This window comes from Podarcis erhardii (genome assembly GCF_964252035.2).
Source record: "Podarcis erhardii genome assembly, chromosome: 10".
Classification (NCBI taxonomy): domain Eukaryota; kingdom Metazoa; phylum Chordata; class Lepidosauria; order Squamata; family Lacertidae; genus Podarcis; species Podarcis erhardii.
The window spans coordinates 48,074,065-48,099,002 of NC_138500.1; the positions used below are offsets into that span (position 1 = coordinate 48,074,065).

At 37.7% G+C, this 24,938-nt stretch overlaps 1 protein-coding gene and 1 long non-coding RNA gene across 7 annotated transcripts in view; one reads left to right on the plus strand and one right to left on the minus strand.

Annotated features, from left to right (window-relative positions):
* Nucleotides 1-24,938, minus strand: part of USP15 (ubiquitin specific peptidase 15) — a 55,648-nt gene that overhangs the window by 20,769 nt on the left and 9,941 nt on the right. For 2 of the 4 annotated variants that reach the window (XM_081877857.1, XM_081877858.1), the window contains exons 4-7: nt 21,046-21,172; nt 20,264-20,409; nt 15,205-15,266; nt 4,909-4,992 (exon numbers count right to left, since the gene is read on the minus strand). In XM_081877857.1, the coding sequence (XP_081733983.1) occupies nt 4,909-4,992; nt 15,205-15,266; nt 20,264-20,409; nt 21,046-21,172 (419 nt within the window). The remainder of the gene's footprint in view (nt 1-4,908; nt 4,993-15,204; nt 15,267-20,263; nt 20,410-21,045; nt 21,173-24,938) is intronic. The other 2 variants (XM_081877859.1, XM_081877860.1) reach the window with 1 other exon arrangement.
* LOC309350896 lies at nt 745-23,832 on the plus strand. Of its 3 annotated transcripts, XR_014160572.1 has the most exons (4): nt 745-1,251; nt 1,880-1,965; nt 11,082-11,143; nt 23,749-23,832. It is a non-coding gene; the product is annotated as an uncharacterized lncRNA (long non-coding RNA). The 3 variants fall into 3 exon arrangements; XR_014160573.1 differs by lacking the exon at nt 23,749-23,832 and having other exon boundaries at nt 11,082-11,186; XR_014160574.1 differs by lacking the exon at nt 23,749-23,832 and having other exon boundaries at nt 1,880-1,961; nt 11,082-11,186.

Consider the following 24,938-nt stretch of genomic DNA (forward strand, 5'->3'; position numbering starts at 1 on the left):
ATGCTTGCTAATTGAAGGGTAATGTACTTAAGGAGGTCTAAAATAAGCATACTTAAGAGAAATGAAAGGGCAAAAATATCACAATGAAGCACCAGCTTGTTCAGGAACTACCACGATTTCACTTGCATACATGTCTATCAATTCAGCTATGTTTCACTGATGTGCCAATGATACTAATGTAACATAAAAGGTAAAGGTAAAGGTACCCCTGCCCGTACGGGCCAGTCGTGTCCGACTCTAGGGTTGTGCGCCCATCTCACTTAAGAGGACACTTCCGGGTCACGTGGCCAGTGTGATGAAGCTTCTCTGGCGAGCCAGCACAGCACACGGAAACGCTGTTTACCTTCCCGCTATAAAGTGGTACCTATTTATCTACTTGCACTTAAGGGTGCTTTCGAACTGCTAGGTGGGCAGGAGCTGGGACCGAAAGACGGGAGCTCACCCTGCTGCGGGGATTCGAACCGCAGACCATGTGATCGGCAAGTCCTAGGCACTGAGGTTTTACCCACAGCGCCACCCGCGTCCCTAACATATGCACATTGAATTCCAGCCATGTAGCCTGTAGGATGAATATGCAAGATGTGGATCTGAAAATAACAGGGGTGTCCTTGCACAGGTGGAAAGTATATATGTATGCTCTAGAGTAGCCACAAGATGCAGAACAGTCTTCAAATGAATAAATTCACTCTGCTGCTATATTATTATTTTATTATCTATCCAAAGCTGAAACAGTCTAATCCCACCTCAATATATGCCATCTTATAGGCTTTCTGGGTCCAGTCTGAAACTAGAAGAGGGCTTTTAGTTTTATTTGTTTTAATCTATATATTAGAATATCACTTTGTAACAGTTTCATTCAGCACACTCTTTCCTAGGAAAGCACTTTATCTAACACCAACCATCACAACGAAACAAAACTTGGTAAAGTGCTTATCCAATGATCCATGTGTAGTCCATTATGTTTAAGTGAACTTACCACATGCAATGGTCAGTTCATAGGTACCATTAGCATACCACAATGATGTTATAATACATATGAAAGGGCCAGCATGGGCAAGTTTAAACATGAGGTGGCATGCATGAAATCCCTACATGCATTACCCTTAGCTGCCTTACCCATATTTCAGCCTGGAGAATCTGAATTTCAATGAGATACGTTACAGAATCACGTGACCAGGCTTAAGGAAGAATACTTGCCAAGTCACTAAGATGCTCAAAACCGTAACAGTGAAAGGTCACACCAGTTTTAAGGTATGTCCATAATCTTGAGTGCAAAGCACTGCAGATGCATTCCTGCAAAATCAAGCTAACGGAAGTGGTCCTGATTTCTTCCCAATACATAAGCAGAAATCAAACTAATGTAAGGGAAGGTATGTTTTAACACTGATGGCAATTGTAACACAATAGAATGTAAATGTTTGCAAAACCTATCACTTCTGTACAACCATGAATGGAAACAAAATATTCTGCTAGAGAAGCAGCTACTTTCCCCAATTCCTTTCTACGTTATGGGTGGAATTCAACATTTCACTCTTCCAGCTGTGCAATCCATTTCAGCTGTTCTGTTTGGGGATTCTCCTGACCCCCTTAAGCCAATTTCAGGGGGTACCCGGGGTAAGAGAAGCCCCAATATGCATGCAGAAGTTCTGGCCTGGGTTTCCACAGACGGGCCTGGTTAGGTGAATCCCACCCTTTGGGTTTTTACACAACATTAGTCATTCTTAGAGAAGACCCACCAAAACTAATGGGCATGACTAATTTAAGTCTATTCATTTCAATACGTCGATTCTGAGTAGAACGTAGTGGGATACAACCCAGTGTTAAGAAATATGAGAATGGACAATAAAGTTTAGGCAGATGCTCTTCTTTCTGTTCACAGATCACCTCTGACCAAAATGCCTCATATTACTATGAAGTTCTCCTATCAATTACATTATCCTGTGAGATCCATGTTAAAGATTGTAGGTAATGATTAAACGTACCCATGACTCACGAAAGTTATAAGCAATAGATAGAATTTGGAAGAGTGCAAGCTTGTGATAACTGAGTTGCTCAAACAAAATAGATTCACAACAGTGTCAGAAGGTTATAGATTCTTTGGCAATAAAAGAATGGATAGACAAATGAGCTGCAGCCTCTGTCAATGAATGATGTTGCATGCATTGCAGTTTTCTTCCCCTTTTATGTGGATTTGTGAAAATGAATATTTATAGGATATAATTTTATTGAATACGTTAGGCTATACAAAATAAATTTATAAATGCAGGAGCTGTCTGCCTACTTTAATAATTAACTAACATATTTTAACAAACATATTTCTTCACTTTTGATTTCTGAAGTTATTTATTTATTTATGTATTTGGAGGCATGATCTTAAATGGGCAGACACTTGAAAGAAAATATTTTTTAAAAATATGTGCACTCCAACTCCTGGCCAGGAAAATCAATGTCCTATGGGCAAGAGATATCAGTGATATTTTAAATATTTAGCTGGTCCACAGGTACAGAAAACAGTGCTCTAAAATAAGAGATTAATTTACTAGGGTAAGAAGTAATGGCATAAAAGTTCACCCCCTTTCAAAAGATGCCATGCAGTATGTATTTTGGAGTCAATATCAGAAATAAGTAACATTTTAACTGTAGAGTCAAACTACATATATCCTAATGTTAACCAGCTTTTTTTATGGGAAACATGATTTCTATTTCCAGGCTTACAATTAAATGCACAGATTGAGTTTAGTACAATGCATTCAAGTATGTTCAAGACTAGAGCTTAATGTAGTAGGATAATCACAATTTCCTGACATTGTAATTCTAGACATTCTTACTCAGAAGTAAGACCCAGCGCATTCAGAGGTTCTTACTCCCAAATAACTTGGTACAGGAATCTAACCTAAATAATATTTCCCATTTTTTTGAAAAGGGACAAATCCGGGGGGGGGGGGGACCAACACTTACTAATGGGCTACTCAGAGGATTAACGTGGCAGTGTTTTCATCCAAAACAGGACTGGTCAGCAGTCCACCACTTATTCAAGCAAATCCAAAAAGCTGCTTCTAAAGTCAGAAGATTTTCAACATAACATAAGGAACTTAAGACCAAAAAAAGAAAAAGAAAAAAGAAATTCAAGGGTACTTCTGAGTTTACATGCAAATGCTTAAGAAGTTAAACCAGTTCCTCCCCACTCAGCTATAAGCCATGCTGGCAAGAGCTGATGGGAGTTGGATTCTAACACCATCTAGAGGGCCACAGGCTAGTCACGCTTACTTTATATACATATCCTACTCCAAGATCACTTGATATAGGGTGGATTAGAAATATTTTAAGGAACAAGTAAATAAAACATTTATACCTGCCTTCCTACAATGAACCCAAGGTAGCTAGCAACGTAAGTTTTCCCCAGCCCTTGTTTAAACTAAAATGTTGAGTTACAGTAACATGTAAGGTATTTCCCTAAGGCTAGGCAAATAGGCCCTGAGATTTAGAAATTAAACCTCATGTATGCTGAATTTAAAAAGCACATTCTATAACCTTTCCTTCTAAAAGTGCATTTTCATCTTTGAACTTCAAAAATATAAAAAGTACCTGCCTGCCAGTTGCTGGACAGTTCCATGAAATGGAAGTGTAGCTGCCCTTTTTAATACAAGCCCAGGGCACTTCTGCTGATTCTGAAAATTTTTAGTTTCCACTTTAAAATGAGATTTAAAGCAGGTGGCCACTGTCCCATGGCTTCAGAGATTATGATATGCTTTTTCATTTAACATAGGCTATCAGTATTCTAATAAAAGGATAAGATCAGTTTAGGCTGCGGTTAGGTTGTTTATACACACCAAAAAGAAAACTTTTCTGTACTTACTATATACACACAAACAAACTACAATAGACTGCAGTTAAATACATGTATTTCTTTAACTGAGAGAGTTGGGGCTACTCACAATTAGCGGAAGCCACTTCACCCCTTACAAAAACTCCCTTCTCATAAATGCAGTATTTAACTGGAAGATATTGTATAAAATATTTAGAAATTATATTGCTTTTAAATACTTAAACATTTTCACATTCGATTCATAGCCACAAACTGAGATTTTTAGACTGAAAGGAAAAGTTGAATTTGTAGCTTCCATTATTTTTCCAGTATTTCTACGAGGAAGCTTCTATGTGAACTATTTAATAGACACTTTCCTATTTGTAGTGGATGGCAGAAAATGCAATGCATCTGCAGGATGTGTGTTTTGAATTAAGAGGGCTAGTTTGATGAGTTAACCCAAGTTTTTAAAAACAGGTTTAGCATATTAAATATTTGTTAGGGAAACATATAGAATTATGTCTTTATAACAAAATGGATCCAGAATGTAATTTGCTGAGGTTTTACTTGCTGTAACATATAATCCCAAAACTTCCTGCGATCACAAAAATCTTTACATTCAGGTAGGTAGCCGCGTTGGTCTGACACAGTCGAAATAAATTTAAAAAATTTAAAATTGTCCAGTAACACCTTAGAAGGTGCTACTGGACAATTTTAATTTTTATTTATTTATTACAAAATCTGAATGCCAAGCCCCAAGATTTGAAAAGCCTGAGCAATGCTATGTGACTTTTGTTACATGCATGCCACTTTTGCTGAAGTCTTTTCTTAATGCAATGGTTTCAAATCAGAATGTGGTGCTGTATAGTATCAGGGTGATTATGCAGTATCAGGGTTCTGAAGAAAAAGTAAAGCAGAAACAATCTTCTTCTGTTAGTTTCTCTCTGAACACCTTAGGGTACTGGTGACCTTTAAGACTTGGCATCACTGCAGTTCCACAGCAATACAGTCCATCCAAGTTATTTATCTAGAATTGAAACAGTTTTGCCTTGAAATTATACTTGGATGATTAATATTAAAAGTTCTTAAGATGTGTTGCTTACTTTCTGTTGTTGATGTTGTTATAATTATTTGATAGAGATGGAGAGATCTTTGGTAAAGTTGAAAAATTGGATGCACCTGGGGACCTTTAAAAATATGAAAATGTTAAATTAGATAAAAATGCTGAGACTGCAAAATTAATAATGAAAAAAGGAAAAGCTAACAGATGAACAATGTATGTAAATAAGTATGAAAAATAAGGTTTTCATGATCAGAGCAACAAACAGCCAAGAAAAGTTGTCCAACCTCAAAACATTTTTAAAAAAACATTTCACTTGTAATTCTTCACAGTTATCTCAAAGACAAAAACACAAAAACAGGAATTAAAACAGCCAAAGCCACAATTAACATTTGGCAAAGATATACTTTTACCAAAAATCACAAGCTGATTGCGTCACAAATGAAATGCATCTTCTCCCTAATGGCAAGAGTCACTATTTTATGACGCTTTAAATAATTTTAAAGATTAGTTGTGAAAGTGCAACAATACATTAACAATAAGCACTTTGAAAGCAAGTTTAACAGCACCTTAAAACACCAGTTCAATTCACTATTTTAAGCCAACATATGACCATCACTACACTAAAAAAGCATTATCAAAACAGTATTTCATATTCAGCTATCTATATAAGAAATGCTGAAATCTTGATTTTTTTATTTTATTTTTTAAAAAACCACTGACTATGAAAATTTATAGTACAAAGCTGCATTTTAGTACTATTAACCAAGGAAGCCAAGCCAAAAGTGCACCAGTTTCAAATAAACTCCAACAATGGTTGGGAAAGATCTAAACATATAACATCATTTCATGCAACAAAGTCGGACAGAAGACTACAGGTTCACAAAAGGATGGTTATACATACCTCAACATTCCAACTCTATGATTCATCCTTTTTAAAGGTAAAATGCTACAATCTGGTTCATCAAAAATAGTATAACCCAAGCAGAGCACAACAGCTCCTTTAGACCATAAAGTTATCAACTAACCTGATATGCTACCTAGTCAAAATAATTATGTCTGGCCTATGTGAATGTGTAGTTTTCCCTCCATGATCCACAATGAAAACACACCAAGCATGACATCAACACTGATAATTAGAACAAAGGCCACCTTCAATGAGAAGATTTAAACTTTATACGTATTAGTATCCAGTATTCAAAATGTTATCAATCATTTTGAACTAAGTAAAAATACTACCATATCATGGAAACACCCATTCTGAAAGAGGTTAAAGATAAATAGCACCAACTTATCAAAGTGCCTGTATCAATAAAGTATAATCACTCATCAAGAGAGTGTAGAATGTTACAAACAGGGAACAGCCACATTCTGATCCTTTCTTTAAACACTCATAAAAAGGCTCTTCTGTTCTAAGTTTGTTTTTAGCCAGTAACATCTATCACCACTAACCACTCCCTTGAAGAGTGAAATCAGGTGGTTGAAGGCCTATCATTTGAAAGCAAAATGGGATGAAAATAAGATGGTAACTCCTCCATACTTGGGGAACTCTCTAGGTACACAGGAGTATCAAAGTTTGTAAATAAAATAAAAAACCCATCCGAGTTTACAGAATCCTGATAGTAGTTAAGGAAAGAGAGAAAGGACTCAGCTATTCCATGTTTTAAGTGTGCTTTAAGAGCAATAGACAATGTGACACTAAATGGCAATGGTGAGCCTTATGGGAAATTCAATGAAATTTCAAAACCACTTTAAAAAAAAAGCATTTTCAGAACGGTTTTTATATGTGTGTAGATTCTACTAAAGGAAGGGTGTATTGAAAATAAAAGTAGGCAGACTGTGAGAATGTATCGAGCCACTATATAGTTGGGAGCAGTTTTAAGCTATGGAATGCTCTTGTTCACTGAAAAATAAGAAGGGGGAAAAAGGAAAATCTGTATATATTCCCATCCCCAACTGCCTAACTAAACAGCTAGCAAATTCTCAGGTTTGGGGCTGGCAGGCCTCCGACACTACCTAGCACACCAGGGAAAGACGGGAAGAGAAAAGGAGTCCTTAATCCTTTAATCACTTCTAAAGTTGCCTACCTTTCTCCACCCAACCTTACAAAGAGGCCTAAACATGCCTCCATTCCAGACTTAATGAAGTTCTGAGCAAGACTATTTCCTCTCAGAGGTTTTGGGAACAGCGTAACATTGTCCTACTAGTTCCCTCCATCATGCCTACAATTAAGGAGGCAAATCAGGACCACTCCAAAATAAAATAGTAGCTTCTGCATATGTTTGCAGAAGTATGCAAGTTTATTATTGGAAGGAATTTTTAATAAATTTTCATGGAAAGGCACGCTTGAGCCATTAGCGTTCTGAAATGGCCAGGGATGGATGGAATACTCAGCGGTGGAATATAGACTGCAACATTTTGTAGCAGTCCTCGTCTGTAGCCTCTATAATGTTGTAGCCTTAACGAGAATTATCATCTGTATTTCTTAAAGATAATAATTGCATTTAGGGGAAGAGGGTCACACATAGTAAATGTAAGATTGACACCTGGCAAATCACACCTACAAAAGACTACCCCTGAAGTTCATTGGGTGCAATTTTTTTTTTGCCAACTATTTTAAGTTGGCAAGTGAAAGTTTGTGTGCATCACGACTTAATGCCAAGTACTTATTTTTCAAGGGGTTACAAAAATGAATTTGTATAGCAGCATTCTGTGAACTTCTGTTAAAGCCACACAAACGGCTATAACAAACCACACCACAATGAAACTGGTCTTACACAACAGTAGGAACCAACTTACACATAGGATTTAGTTTAACTAATTCAGGTGGGTTAACTAAATCAGAGGAGTGGACATATAAGCACTTTCCCTCCCTTAACACATTTATCAAGAGTGCTTAAATGGATTCATTGTCTTCAAAATCCTAATCCAGAACAGACAGGGGAAAGAGACTTTCTGTTGGCCATCAGGCAATGGCATTTCCCTCTTGCCTTTCCTCACCCTCAAGCCCTAGAAGCCTTCATAAGAGAGGAAGAAGTGTGAGGGGAGAGAGACTTTCTGTTCTTCATCATCAATGGCATTTTACAAGTTGTGTGTCCTTGTTTCTCAATTTGATCCTTCTACATGGTTTTGTATGTTTTGTGGTGTTTTATGCATTGTGGTTTGCTGTCATTTTTATTGATTATAGATGGATAATTCTTTATTGTGGTTGATAAGTGTAAACTGTTTAATTATTATTTGCTAATGTTTAAATTTACTGTTTACAATTAGATTCTGATGGATAGTTAAATGTTGCTTTATTTGATATAAGTTGTTTATTTTAAAGTTATTGTGACTTTTTATATTGGATCAGATTGTTACTGTTTGATGTTTCATTATGTTTTTGTATGTGTTGGAGGCCATATGTGTTGGACGGGGTATTATTATTAATAATAATAAGAAAAAAACACATTTAATGTGAAAGTACAATCCTTCAATGTCTTGGTATGGAGTGGGATTTTATTTTTCCATGTTCCGATCAATTCCATCTTCAAAGTCAACTTAGCAGCTATGTTTCGAATATATTCCTAATCTTCACAATACTTCGACATAAGAAGCAATAATCCCTTCCGAGTGTAAAGAAAAGGTAATTTATTATATACCATAGAACTGTAATGAGCAGTACAAAGCTTTGGAGAAAAACAAGCATAGTAATGATGTGCTGTGGTCCCCTAAATAATAAGTACACACCATAAAATGAACTGACAATAATAGAGAAGCATATATTAAAATTATGTGCATGCCGGGGAGGGGGGAGTGAGCAAGCGAGGAAATACAGAAATTATAACCCACTTACAATAATTCATCAGATTAGTTCATCAACTTTGTATTAACATTCTAATCACAAATCATGACGAGGATACAAAGGGGTGTTATGTATGGGATCAAGCAACCTTTTTGAACAGCTGATACCCATGCTGACCCAATCTGCTTCTAAATGTCATGCAGTTTCAAAAGTAGTTTGCAATGCTCAAATGTCCCCAGTCTACACATGGGGTTATTTTAATCATAAATGTGTGGTTATTCAGGGATGGTTAAACAACCCTACCTCAGCATGGAAACATTCTAAATTGTTTTAGCTGAGAATAGCTAAACTCACACAATTAGTTTGGCAACTCTTAGATCTTTGAGGTGACCCACAAAACTGTACATGGTCAAGGTAACCCACAGTTTAACACAGTCAGCCATCGCAAAATCAGAAGAAGGAATCTTTTATTCACTTCCATTGTTGGTGCATCCGGTCTAGGAGTTAGGATTCATTCCGAGGAATTAATTCCAGAGTTATTAAAATATTTGCCGATAGCTTTCTTCCCATTGAAAATAGCAGGCATGGGCCCCTCAATTCAGACTGGGACAAAGCTGCCTTAAAGAAATATATTTTGGGTGTTTCACTTTTTTTTTTTTTTTACTATTTTTTGTATAGAAGAACCACACTACTACTACCCTACTACTAAAAGCAGTATATTAAGAATTTGCTGGTCAAATACATTTCTATGACCTCCAATCCATCTAGGAGCACTACGTTCGCAGAAGCAATATTCCTTGTCTGTATACCAAAACAAAGAGGAAACTGAGGACAAAATTAGGTATACAGACCTGGAAGCTTGCTTCTGCAAGATTTAAATATATTAAAGTCAATTAAAGGATCCCAATATAAAGAATTGTAGCCACGCCTGAATGGGCTTTATGGCATACAAAGCATATTCAGCTAACAAGAGAACGTACCACAAACATTAAGAGACACATAAGATGAATAATACTTGGGTGACTTCATGACTTTCTTTCATAAAAGAAGTGTCATTGTAAACAGAGGATTTTGGATCACACCCCATGTCAAAATTGAATCATCTCATCTTAGTTTACCAAGCTAATTTGCTCACATTTAGTCACCAGATGCTAGAACTTAAGAGAAACCATGCCAACAGGAGAAATTGTCAGTTAGAATCTGTTGTCCTCAGCAATTGCTAAATGCACAAAGAGGAAAGCAAACACAGCATGCCGTACAATGAAGTGCACTAAAGAGTTCTGGCCTATAAGAAACTTCAGTATTTTTACAGTCCTGCTAAATGAGACATAACCAAATACTGGTAAGGTTTCATAATGAACGATTCCTTCATGTTATCTGACACTCTCAGTCAATTTTTACATTAAATCCAACACATGAGGAGACACGGTTCCAGGGTGGGTGAGTGTGGTGGTGTTGAGCACAGCTTTTAGCTTTGACATAGAATTACAAAAAAGGAGTAACATTTACAAGCCACGTGCTACATGCATATGCCTGGTTAAAGACTGTGAGGAACATGCCGTCCTGGGACTACCCATGCAATATAATTAAATAGTGCGGTAAAAATATACAGATTGGTATGGAGTCGTTCCTGACGTGAGGAAAGAGTTTCTAACAGCCTTCCATGTGGAAGGTTGGAAAATGAAAATTGGATCCAAGAGTTACTGACTTCAACAGTCCAAATATTCAAGATCAGGAGAAGCTAATTTGAATATTGTTAATTATCACAGAAACATAGGAATCTGCCTTAAACTGAGTCATGACAATGGTCCAAATAGCGTATCATTGCGTCGATCTGGTTTCCAGACAGATCCTTTCCTAGCTATATGTGGAAATGTCAGAGATTGAACCTAGGGTATTCTATGTGCAAAGAAGAATATGTTCTACCCCAAGCTACCTATCCCATCCTCAGAAGAGTTAGCTAAATGGCCCAGGAGCAAAGCATTTAAGAAAAGTATTTGGCTACATGAGACTGCTTAGATATAAAGATATGAGTACATCTTGCATACCCATTGTCAGAAAAAATAATGACCAATTAAACCAGTTGTGTTTGAACTCCTATTTGATTTCAAAGAGATTGGAGGATTCTTTACTTTGTTGTCAATATAACAATTAACAGTAAAACTAATATCTGCAGAGATTAATATGGTATATGTATTATAAATCACATTCAAGAGTGGATGCAGCCTCCATGACTTCATGAAAATGTTTAATTTAATAAAGTAAATATTCATGTGAATAAAAAGTTTTGATCAGGATACTTTTGAAAATAAAAACTTTTAATTCTTTTTTTGCTTTGATTAATTACTGCTTAAAGATATTTCTGAATAAGTTTTTCATTTCACAATTAATATTATTCTTTGAGAGTCCTCTGTTTATCTATTTTCTAATAGCAATGGAGGACCTCAATGTAAACCAAAGCGACTATGGAATCTCATACTGGGTGGAATAAAGTGTAAATAATTCATTACAAGCCATTACTTCTACTACTAGTCAAATATCTAGTACCGTATTTTTCGCTCTATAACACGCACCTGACCATAACACGCACATAGTTTTTAGAGGAGGAAAACAAGAAAAAAATATTCTAAACGAAACAGTGGATATATGATTTTTGTGGTTCATGCTGTGGCCACAGACATGTGATCTGACGGTGAGTTTGGGGTAGCCCAATGCAAAAATCCTGAGGATCCATGTGGATCCATGCTTTGTAACCACGTTTTTGCGCCATTGCGACCCCATGAAACAGTGGGTGCGTGTGTTTTTTGGTGCAGGCTGTAGCCATGGATATGCTATGTGATCTGATGGTGAATTTGGGGTGACCTAGTGCAAAAATCCCGAGGATCCATGTGGATCCGTGCTTTGTAACCACGTTTTAAGTGGGGAGGGAAGGAAAAGAACTCAAGGGACAAGGAGCTCGCGTGGGGGGTGTGGAGAAGGATGCTGCTGATAATGCAGGAGAGGCTCCTCTCCGGCTTTGCTCCTTTAGAACAAGCAGGCTCTGCGTCTCTCCCTCCTCCCTGGCAAGGAAACCATGATAGTAACCACTCTGAGACAAATCAAGAAAAATTGCGACCAACACTCTCCCCCAACGCAGTGAGGTCAAAACACAAACACGCAGAGAGGGAACTGGCCCTAAAGTCGCAGGGCGCTGGGGGAGTGAACGGGAAGCAAGAGAAGGAGAAGGAGCCCTCACACACAGAGAGACACACAGAGTGTCAATTCTAAAGTCGGAGGGACAGCGCAGGGAGAGTGAAAGGGAAGCAGGAGGAGGAGAAGGAGCCCTCTCTCTCTCACACACAGACACAGAGTGTCAATTCTAAAGTCAGAGGGACAGCGCAGGGGCGCAGGGAGAGCGAAGGGGAAGCAGGAGGAGGAGAACGATAGCTCAAGCACACACACACACAGCCCCTACAGTGGCTAATCCAAAATCGGACAGCAAAAAACTGCAGGCAGGGACAGAGAGTACGGGGTTGTTTTAAAGCAGCCAACCCCGCTCTGCTTCTCTCCCTCCTCCCGGCTAGGCTGGCTGAAAAGCTTCGCTGCTACTTAGCAGATCAGTGGGGAGGAGAGAGGAACATAGAGGACGGGTTTTTTTTAAAGCAGCCAAGCCCGCTCTGCTTCTCTCCCTCCTCCCGGCTAGGCTGGCTGAAAAGCTTCGCTGCTACTTAGCAGATCAGTGGGGAGGAGAGAGGAACATAGAGGACGGGTTTTTTTTAAAGCAGCCAAGCCCGCTCTGCTTCTCTCCCTCCTCCCCAGCTCGGCTCGCTGACAGGAGCCGCTTACACCTGCTTTGCTGTTTCAAAGCAAGCCACAGACTGCTCACAACTGCAGCAGATTCCCCCGCCATCTGTAGGCATTCGCTCCATAACACGCACAGACATTTCCCCTTACTTTCTAGGAGGAAAAATCTGCGTGTTATGGAGCGAAATTTACGGTAGTAGTAAACCTTCAATTATGAGCTAAACAAAATGTAAAAGTAACAAACAATTCCATGCCTATAATGTAACCTAAAATATGGACCACACAAGTAAAAAGAATAACGAAACAAGAATATATGAACTATATGAACACCTAAGCACTTGGCATGTATTAAGATGAATTATCAACATGGAAAGAGAGCTAAAATGACTTTCATCAGTCATGTGACTGATTGAAGAACGCAGACAAAAGCTGATTTAATATGTTTAACACATATTACACATGTCTAGAATCTAGGTAAGGAATTGCCTGTAACAAAGCAGCAGCACAACGAAATATTAGCACCTAAAAAACTAACATGTTGAAGCAAGGCCCAATGGCTTCTCTATGATGTGCTGACATATTATTTATTATTATTTAATACATTTATATCCCACTTTTCCCTACAATGGAATTCAAGTCAATGTGCATGGAACTCCTGTTTGACCAAACCCAGATTCAAACCTGCTAACCTTCAGTAGGGTGGCTCCATAATGTGCCTTAAGGGCCAGATTCAACTAACGAGTCCTACTAGTGGAAGCTAGCACAAGGACTTCGGCTAGCACAACTGGGCTTTTTGCCTCTCTCCCCACCCCACAAAAATGTGTGTGTCAGGGGAACTCCCACAACAGCACACGGGGGATGTAAGATCGATCCATCTTGCAAGCCAAAAGGCTTGTGCTGATGGCATGATCTCTGTGCTACATGGAATTCCTCCCTCCAACTTTTTGACTGGGCATGTGTCTTGGTGGCTAACCAGATAATGTTTGCATTTTCTAGAATAGGGATGGGAAACTGTGGCCCCTTTCAAGATGTGTTGTACTCCAGTTTTCAGCACTCCGGAGCATTCGCTGTGCTGGTTGGGGTCAATGGGAGTCCAACACCATCTGGAAGGCCATCTGTTCTAGGGTGCAATTTCCCTTCGATTAGAATGGGTATACTGCACAGTACAGGTACTCATCATGCCCAGATGAACACTTCTTAAAGGTGAAGTTAAAGTCTGAGTATACAAATGAATAATTCAGCACACAGCATAGTAGCGGGCTACTGTAACCTTCTCCAAATGTATTTAAATATATAACATTCAGTATAAAGATTCAAGTTCTGGAGGATTTTTGAAAGTGTAAATATTAAACAGTAAATTCTTACAGATATTAAACATTATTTTGTAGAGGTACTTCACCTGTAGCTATAACCATTCAATCTTAAAAGCAGTCTGATTGCTTTCTGTCACTTAGGGGAAGTATTTAAGCATCCAAAGTTGGCTTGGCCGCATATTCTGCTGAATTTGGAAACTTGCTCAATCTTAGCAATTATTCCCACACATCTTCATGCTTATACAATGGCTACCTATTAATCTGTATCTAGATACAGTACGCAGAATCAGCTTCTGCATTTCAGTTTATATTTACAGCATTTCTATAGAAAAGGAAACTGTTCCACTCTCTCTCTTCTCCCACGCCTCCTTCAACATCTTTTGAATTTTCTTCTCATTTTCTCCCTTTTGCCTTCAGGAGGATCACATGGCAATATAGGTAGGTTTTGAAGTATTTCATTAGGAAACGAGGTGTTTGTTCTTTTTGCTACATTTACCCTTATGAAAATTATTTGAAGCTGCTATATGAAATATTTAAAAGCATATTTTAGTACTCTACTAAGATGTACTGTTTGGAGCAAAAGGGCTTACTGTTTCTCTTTTCTAAACAATGTATTTTAGAACACTAAAGATTGTAGAACATTAACATTCTATTTAAATAATAAGTAAATAATGAAGCGAAACTCAAAATATACAAGTAGACATTGAACTTCAAGAAATGCCCTTCCATTCATACTGTGGAGTGAAATTTGGGCTTTTAAAGCCACATATTTATTTAGACCTATCAGATGTACAAAATGGACCTGTTTCTAACATACCATTTTAAAAAATAAATAATGTCAAGTGGTGATGGTGGCCAGTTCCAGGCACCCTTGGGGGAAATTGATAATAACCCATTTAGGAATAGGCTTGCCAAAGTGACCTTCCCCAGCCTCCTCCTTAACTATATTCTGTATATCGTAATTTAATATGTTATGGGTTTTTCTGTACATTGCTTTGTATGCCTATGGACATAGAATGTGACCAAGAAATACAATAAGTCACAGGATTGGTCTTATTCAATCCTATTATTGTAATACAATGAAGACAGAAGACAGAAGACGGAAGACAATCAATAATCATAGTATTTTAAAAAAGGTCATAAGGACAATAACATAAGCAATGATTAGTAGTTTTGACATCTTTCCCATATAAAAGAATCTATTCATATTTAGCCCAGATTCCTAATATTGCAATAATGACTTAGCCACAGGTCTACAGAAATACATGCTCTTTAATAACATCTGAACAGTTACCAGCCACATAAACCTGTAGAATATAATTCTTGTTCTTCCAATGAAAGGCATATATTACTAACATGAATGTCCTGTTTCCAAAACCATGTTGAAAATATTTTGGGGTATAGAAGCAAATCCAATAAGCCATGTTGTGGGAAGCACTGATTTGTTTTAATCACTTACTTTGGAGCTGAAGGACCCCTTGGCCATGTTCCATCTTCATTTTTTTGTTCTATCACTAATACCTATATTGAATAAAATTTAAAGAGAAAAACTAACTTCATTACAGTTTAGGAAAATGAGAGTACAGTTTAAGACTATCAACTGGACATTAACTCACTTAGAAATGATATAACACCCATTACGGAAACAGTATGAATCTCAAGATTTTCCTGAGATTATCGCTCATTTAAAATCAGAACAAAAAACTTTCTCTTTGTGCACACATATAGACATACACCAACACACACCTTGCCCGCACCTTGAAGAGGTGGCAAATATGCATCCCAAAACTGAATGTCTGTACTACTGAATGGACTAATGAAACTTATATCTGCAGATGAAAGTCAATTTTGTGTGAGCAAACTTTCGCTCACACAAACTTTTCCTTCCTCTCAATTGGCTTCAAATCTCTGCCAACTCTCCAGAGCAAATTTTGGGGATGTGCAGGGAGCTGAAGAGAGGAAGTAGAAGCCCAGTTATGAAAGCAGAAGTCCCTTCTTCTGGGAACTGGGCACAGCTGGTTATCCCTCCTTACTCTTGCAGAAACAGCGCTATGTTTCTGGATATTTACTCACTCCCCCCGCTGCATTTTCCCCAACACTCCTTTATTATAAGCAAATATTATAAGCAGATATATATGCAAAACACCAATACTATCAAACAAAAAGCTCTGATCTTTCTATATGTGTCCTATCTGCATCATTCAACAGAATTGAGTGAGAATTTCTGAGAAACTTTGGAAATAGTGTGAATCCCCCCGCGGAATACATTAATATATAGCAAACCACTGTCTAACAGTGATACTGATACATGTTATGAAATATTTTATTTGGACAGGTACCAGAATAGGTTGTATTCTATCTTCTGCTTTTTAATCTGCATATAAAAACCTTTCCAATAAGAATTACACAAAGTCTTTTTCAGGGTTATTGATAGATTATAATGACCAAGCTAGAATGAAAAGATAAAGATTTTAAACCACTAATTACTACAGTATGCTGATGACATGGTTCAAGGGACCACCAACCAGGCTTAAGTTATCCAAAATACAATGCCGCAGCCTAGAGAAAACCCTATTGGTTTTATATATCCTGGGTTGCATCCAATGTTAGTCATACTCAGAGCAGACCCAATGAAATTAATGGACCTGACTAACTTAGGGTCATTAATTTCAGTGGATCTACTATAGCTGTAACCCCTATAGTCTCAGTGAGACCAGGACTACATATTTTATATATTGATAGGCCTAGGCAGTGCATTTCTTGTAATTAAACATAGCAGGTGGCCACTGCAGATGGAAGCCAAGCTTTATTAATTTTAAACTTTAACATATTTAATGCATGATTTTGCTATGCCTGGTTACAACCCAAAATTATACAGGTTAAATTCTTTTCACATACAGCATTATTGTCAAGCCTCTTGTTAGGCAACTCTGTAGAATATTCAACATTCTTTTATCACACATAATGGACCAAAGAGTAGAAGGAGTCATTTCTTTCACATTTATTATAAAATAGAATAGAATAGAATAGAATAGAATAGAATAGAATAGAATAGAATAGAAATGTAGATGCTGAAAAGGTCTTTGATAAGCTGGAATGGCTTTTTCTATTTGAGACCCTTATATTGTTTAATTTTGGAATCAAGTACAGAAGCTGGGTCTTAAACAAAGTAATAAGCTTAAATTTGCGTAAGTGATATGTCATTATCCATTTTGAAATTAAATAAAAGCACAAAGCAAATGTGTTCTCTGACAGCACTATTATTTGATTTAGCTTTGGAACCACTGACATAAAAATAAAAGAAGGTGAAAGATAAAAGGCATGAAATTAAACAATGATAAAATATAACTATACATCAATTCAGTCTTTGTCAGAAGTAGAAAAGCTGATAGCAGATTACAGACCATTAATTGGATATAAAGCCAATTAAGATAAAATAGAAATATTAGCTATTAATATAACCAAAATGTGAAAGGGGGCAAAAGAAAGATTTGCATATAGCTGGAAAAAAGCCTACATATCATCTCAAGATCAAAGTAACTAACAAACAACATGAATTATATAAAAATAATTATGTCATTTCATATAATGACTGGACCAATCTTTAAAAAACAAAACATTTTTTTCTGGGAAAATATCCACTGTGAAAATGGCAATGTTGCCAAAAATCTATTTCCTGTTTCAGACCCTTACAATTAAGAATATAAAATTCACACATACAAAACTTGAATATAAAACAGAACATATACTGCTCAAAAAGAGAATAAAGGTAACAGACATAAATAACACAAGCAATATTTTACAGGTAGATGACTATATTTTTTTGGGGGGGGCATTCTGGCCCTTATATGAATACAAGACTACATTAATATATTTTTAGTTTAATAAAATCTTACTTCTGGTCGGTATACGTAACACTAAATCTATATTTAGCCACCCAATATTAGAAGCTGAGGCTGTAACCTCACAAGCTGAATTTAAAATCACCATTGCATAAAATACTATTACGAGATAGCACTTATAGAAGTACAGCCGTTAGAAACACCTTCTTAATATCTTCTTGGTTAAAGATATGGGATCCTAACAAATGTCTATTAACCTTAACAACATCCTCTTTGGCGTCCCACTTGCCTTCTTGCCACAGCATGTGAATCTGGAGAAGGCTGTGGAGAAGGCACATTAGGAGAAACCATGGTAGGCTGGACATTCGCCCTGACAGACTGAATGGTATCAAGCATATTGGTATTTTTGGCAGCCTCTTTCAATTGTCTCATCACAAGAGGAGTAAATGTGACACTTTCTTACTGCTGCACAACCACATCTTAGCCAGGGTGGCAGCAGTAGGAGCAGTACTGAACTGCAAGCTAGAAACCATTGAATCTCTATGCCGAGACTGATGTAGAACACTTGCTTGATTAAAGGTGGCAGTATGAGGCAAGCTTACTTGTGGCTTGGTAGCAGTGGCTTGCTGTGTAACCAACAGGCCAGAGGAGCGCAATATAATATTAGAATAGGCCATGGAGTGCCCTTGAAAACTCCCCTAAACTAATCCCCCGAAGATAAAATGGAGTGAAAGAAGGAACTGGTGGGCTGGCCCAAACCCTTCATCCATTCCAGACAGCTGCTCATCTTGTCTAGAGTCCAAGCAGTGCTGCTGCTATCCTATATAATGAGCATGGCACTTCTCCAACATCACTATAGATGGTCTCTCTTCTGCCTGCCACTGCTGCCACAGGGCATATGCCACCACTTGGAATGTGGCTGTCTGCTGCCACCACTGCCAATGGTTTCGCAGGAATCTCGGTGACTACAACTAATACAAAATGCGGCAACTAGACTGGTGACTGGGAGTGGCCGCCAAGACCATGTAACACCGGTCCTGAAAGTCGTACATTGGCTCCTGGTACATTTCTGAGCACAATTCAAAGTATTGGTGCTGACCTTTAAAGCCCTGAACGGCCTTGGCTCAGTGTATCTGAAGGAAGAAGTGTCTCCACCGCCATTGTTCAGCCCGGACACTGAGGTCCAGCTCCGAGGGCCTTCTGGCGGTTCCCTCACTGCGAGAAGTGAGGTTACAGGGAACCAGGCAAAGGGCCTTCTCGGTAGTGGAGCCCACCCTGTGGAACGCCCTCCCTTCAGATGTCAAGGAAATAAACAACTATCTGACTTTTAGAATACATCTGATGGCAACCCTGAATAGGAAAAATGTTAATGTCTATGTTTTACAATTTTTTATGTGCTGTAAGCTGCTCAGAGTGGCTGGGGAAACCCAGCCAGATGGGTGGGGTATTATTATTATTATTATTATTATTATTATTATTATTATTAATCTCATGTCCAGTGCTGCAGGGCCAATCAGGTTGTGCTGTGCTGCTGCAGTTCCTACAGCATCCCCAAAAAATTGTGGGTGCCTGTTTTCACACCATATCTGTCCTCCTTCAGGCTTGCCATGCCCTACACTCTAGATACTCTGCCCACCCTCCTGACCTCAGCTGCACTTTTCTCTTATCCTTCTGACACATTGCTGCTTAATTAGTCCAGTAAACTGAGACCTGATCTTCAAACAGGCAACACGCAGCAACTCTGGAGGTTTTTAAACAGGCAGAAAGTGTTGGCTCTGGAAAAACTGTGTAGGGTCAGACCAATCAATTTCAAAGGGAAAGAATTTAGAAGTTGATCAGGCCAAGGTTTATGGCCTGATCAAAATTCTATAATTTGCAATTTAATTATTTTATAATTAATTGGTATGTTCTAGATCAATAGGGGAGGAATAAAGGAAGAACCTAATTCAATAGCAAGGGGGCAATTAGCTATGAATCTATTAGCAGGGGAATCCAACACATGCAGACACTGACGGGAAGACAAGGTCTCAGGGAAAGACTGACACAAACATAGGTAGGGGAAATTCCAGGCAAAGAGGTAGCTCCAAAATAATAGGCTAAAATGGAAAAAAAATAACTTTACCCAAACTCTGTAACACAGAATTAGGCATGCATCCACTCACTGCACCCAGATCTTCTCAAAGCATACAGAGAACGAACAAAATTAGGTGTTTTTCAAGTAAGGAAGGAAAAACAAACTTCCGTTCCAAGGATGGGCCAACTCAAAGATGCTCATGGAGTGATTACTTTTTCCTGCCTTCAAACGACTAGACGATGGAACACACTTGGTGTCCTAGTGCCCAGTCAAGAAAATGTGGATTTAAAGGTGGAGTTCATGTGCAGTGGAATTGGGTTTTTACTATTGTTCATATAAAAAACTGATTTTGAAATGACATTTAAGAGTAGTTTTGCCATCTAGTATGGAAAGACACTGTTCAAGAATCACAAGTCACAAATCTTCATATAGGCCGAGAACCATTTCCCCAGCCTCAGCAGATATGGTTAATTAAGTATAAAAATGAAATGAACTTTAACCAAACATTAAGAATAAGATGTCCTCAATAAGCAATTTTACCACGAATGTATGCCAGAAGAGTAGAAAATCTCCAGAATTTCAGGTTTCTACACATAGCCTACCTGTCCCTGGTACAAGCCAGCATCCTGTATGGTACTGTCTGGTTTATTCAAAGGTTCAAATGTGTTACTCATGTATTTGTTCCATAACCTGGTCTCTTTTTCATCTGGAATATTGAAGATTTTCCTTATCTCTTTTTCAATTGTGTCTATATTGACAGAAATGGGGGAAAAAAGTTTTTTTAGGATCCATGGTATCATAATTACTTGGTTGCACAAGTTGTAAATATCCATGTTACAACACACCACATACAAAAAGCAAATGGCAAGATTATACAGATACATGCAGCAATATGAATTGAGGATATAAATTGGGTTTAGCCACTCATCCTACTCAATGACTTAAAAGAACTGACCACATGCATTTTAAAAAGATTAGTAAGCTTCTTTGGCCTGATATTCATTTACGCTGAGGAATCTGAACTTTGCCAGTTTTCTCAGTCTATGGTCAGGTAAAAATCTTTATTATATACATTTGTTGTTGTTGTTTAGTCGTTTAGTCGTGTCCGACTCTTTGTGACCCCATGGACCAGAGCACGCCAGGCACTTCTGTCTTCCACTGCCTCCCACAGTTTGGTCAAAATTATATACATTTACACTTATTCTATTCAAATTATAACATTAGGAAGAACTTTGTACTGGAGCTTTTTTTACACACAAATATGATTATTAATATTGTGAATGTGTCATAAAACATGTTCTACGAAACCCCACAAGATCCAAAGACACATTTTAAAGAAGGTTTTAAAAGCAGTAATTCATGTTATAAACAGCTATGGGCATACCGATTGTGTCAGCTTTACTAAATCTTCTTGTTACTACATTGTTCATATTTCCGTTTTCACACAATTTTAATTCGGTCAAATATACTTCTACTTTGCAGTGCTTGACAAACATACCCTGTTCAACTACCTGGAATACAAACAGATCAAGAATGGTTATTTGAATAGAATATATTAATCCCTAAATGCATAAAACAAAATTCTGAACACTTCCAAATACTCTGTTCTCATTTTAGAGTTTGGTGTTTTATAACACTCTGAGAATTTTTATGATTTTAAAAAGCATGGAAGCTAGATCATAATCTTTTTTGTTTTACGTTTAAAAACATGTTTATAATTAACAAGGTAGCCCCTACTAATTCTATATAACATTACCAATATTCCAAAAAAATATACAGTACAATGAATAAAATATATATAATACCAGCAAGACTTACAACATTGGTTAACTGATTTTCTAAGTAAGTGATACGGTAATTTTCACTTTTATCTAGGAAAATGATTTTCTAATTTGTTCCTTGCCATATATTACTAACGAATGACAAAACTTGCAAATTGAAGTAAGCAGAATATTCACAATCACCTCGTATATACTTCCATCTGATCTTCTATGCTGTAACTGCATAAGTCAGCCATGTAGACTGTCCTGAAAATAGCCATCAGCCTGATATGTGATACATCAGACAAATATGGTGAAGAAGGAGGTACCAAATAACTGCTAGAAGTAATATGCTATAGCAATAGAGTTAATGAACACTCACTAAAGGGAAGTAGTAGTATATTAATAAACATTTTCCAGGTATTTTGTAGCTTGACTTGGATATTTAGGGGAAACTGAATCTATAGAACTTGCTTATGCCAAAGCTGAGCTTTAAGTGCAACAGAAGAGTGATACCACCTTGTGTTACTATAAAACACAGCTATTCTTGTTGCTAAGGGATCAGGGATATGTGAATGCCACTATTTCAAAGAAGCACTGAAAAGCTGTAAAACGATGTTTGCTTCAAATTTCAGCATGCTAAGAATTTGGGCTATCATTTTTTAAAAGTACATTTCAAATTTTTGATTTTTTAATTTGAAAGATTTAACATATTCAACAAGTTCTCAGAGCAGCTTAAAAATTTGTTTTATGTTGTATGCAGAGTTAAGCATGTTTATTGGGGCTGGTAGAAGCTGATTTCCTCCACAAGGCAGTACCCTTAGCCCCCTAAAAATGTTCCACGTAGGGTCAGGAGACCCTACTGAATGGAGTGGGCTGTGGTCAGGGTGGGCTAAGGATTTCCAAGGAAATTTAGTAGAGGCAACGTCCTCAAGCAGGAAGGCACCTCTGTTCAAGTTTGGTACCTCTGTTCAATTTGTAGCTTCGCATTATATGTAAGACAAAGAAAGTCTCATGCTCTGCTCCCAGTTCAAAACTTTGTTAAGTTCCAGGAGTTATGTAGCAGGGCCTCTTTGTCCTCCCTTCTAAATGCAGAATTATTAGTTCTAAGTCTGGAAGAAAGAGCAGAACACCTCTAGAATGCAGCCCTGTGTTACGCAGAGTTGCATTTCAGAAGCTGCATGCAGGATTGCTTATACTACTGTTTTAAATCTGAATCTGAATCAAAACAGCTCTGTGCACATGAAGAAGGATACACAAGGTCCATCCTTCCAGTTTACGACTGCAATACCATGTATGCTTAACATTCCAGTGGGAAGTCCCACTGAATCTACTTCCGAGTTAACATGCATAGTTTGGGCTGCAAGTCTGTAAGCTGAATGCAGCTTAGATAATGAAGGGCTGCATATAAAAACGAACTACTACTGCAAATGCAACACTGTGGAAACACAGGCTAATGGCTGCTGGTTGTCACGGATCTCTCCCTGTTTCTGGAAGTGGAAAGGAAGATGTGCATAGCAGCAAAGAGAGGGAGGTTGTGATGGCATGCAATGAGATGGAGCATCCAGGAAGGGTATCAAGTAAACAGATGTCGGTGGCATTTTATATACAAGCCGGATCTACCTTTGCTATGCTATTCCTAAACTGATGATTCATGATGGAGTGTGTTAAAATAACAATATTGTAAATTGTACCAACAATTCAAGCCAGCATATGCTCTTAATTTTTAGTTTTCATTGCAACCAAAACCTCTCTATGCAGCCAAGCAACTTACAACCCCCCCCACCAAAGATCAGCTGAGGTTTTGCTTATGGATAAGCCAATTTCTATTACTTGGTATTTTTCTGATTTGGTCCCTTATTTTCAGTAGAATGGTTCAACACCTTTGTAAGCAAGCAGTTTAGCAATTTTAAATGAAAAGTAAGCAGATTTTTGGCTCAACTATACAGCCACCAAGGTTCCTTTGGAACAATGTTTTATCTCAACAAAACTATCCGTCTATACTTTGCCAGAACAACCTGATATCTATGGGGCTTAGAAATATGAATATGAAATTGCGGTCCTCTTCCTTTCACTACATATTATCAAAGGCAAGATATTGGAGTAATGTTAAACTGCAATACACAGGTTTTCCAGTAACCTTAAAACTGGATGTTAAAACAGAATGCTTAGACATCAACACAGATAATATTTCTTGAAAACAAAAATGTAGATATAATATTTTAGGTTATTATTTCAGCCACAGTGAAGCCACATATTTTCAAATTTTAGCCCACAATAAATCCCAAATATCCAATAAATGGATACAATATATGGTTTCTTCACAGGAGGAGTGAATACTACAAAATATCTTAACTGGACAAAGAAAGTTAATTTTCTCAGACAGCAACATGCAAGTAAGTCTTTCTGCAAAATACAATTACCGGTAATAATAATAATGATAATGATAATAATCCCCATCAGCTTTGTAAGCTAAGAAGATCTGTAGACAAAGGCAAATGGAAAGAATTTTCATTTCTTCAACTCCTCCCAAAATATAAATCAATGAAGCTATCGTATCTTTATCCACCGCTGAAACTGGAGTACATGTGTAACCTATGATAAATACCAGTTTCAGTCGTGAGCCAGCAAATCAGAAAATGGTTAAAGTGGTTTTGAACACTGTGGTTTGTGCTATAATTGGACATGATATCAAAATGGACAAGCCATAGTTACAGCCATGACTCTCCTTGCAGTGCTATTGAACCACGGAGAAATGTGTGAAGCTGATTGCTAACAGGACAGGAAACAAACAGACAAGCCACCCTGAAAAGCTGTCTGCCTGTCTGGAAACTCAAACTATGATTTAACATGATACCTGAACGGAACCTATACCCAGTGCTTTTTTTCAGGGGGTACTCAAGGGTTTGCAATACCAGCACCTCTTTTTGTTGTTGTTAAAAAGCGTGGCACTTACTGTAACAACTTCATGGTGAGTACCGGCACCTATTTTTCGGGGGGGGGAGCACTGCCTATATCCTCCACAGAAAACTGAAGAGGTCTAGGAATGTGATACCTGGGTTAACCAGACTATTTCTTAGGATTAATGCTGAGCCTCAATAGTTGACTACAAAAATAAAACACCGGCTTTAAGTACAGTAGTGGTTGGTGAGGCAGCATTGGTGGGGGCATGAGTGTTTTACATGCACTTTTGATGTTTTTTAAATTTTCTTATATCAGCAATTGTTTTCACTGCTTTTAATTGTACTGCAAATGGCTTTGATAACCTCATAGGAAGTGATTCATACATGAAACTGATAAATAACTAATAATAACATATTACCTACTCTCCTTTTTTCCAAAGTACATATTATATAAGCAATGGGCATTCTGTGTAGAAAAAAGCGAGTATTATTCTGTAAACTGATACAGACATGAACAGACATACGAGAGCTGTTGCAAGGAACACTGCCTAGAAAGGGAGTCTTCTACTGAATGTATCATAAGAGAGTGTACATGCCAAGGAAGAAAGTGGAAC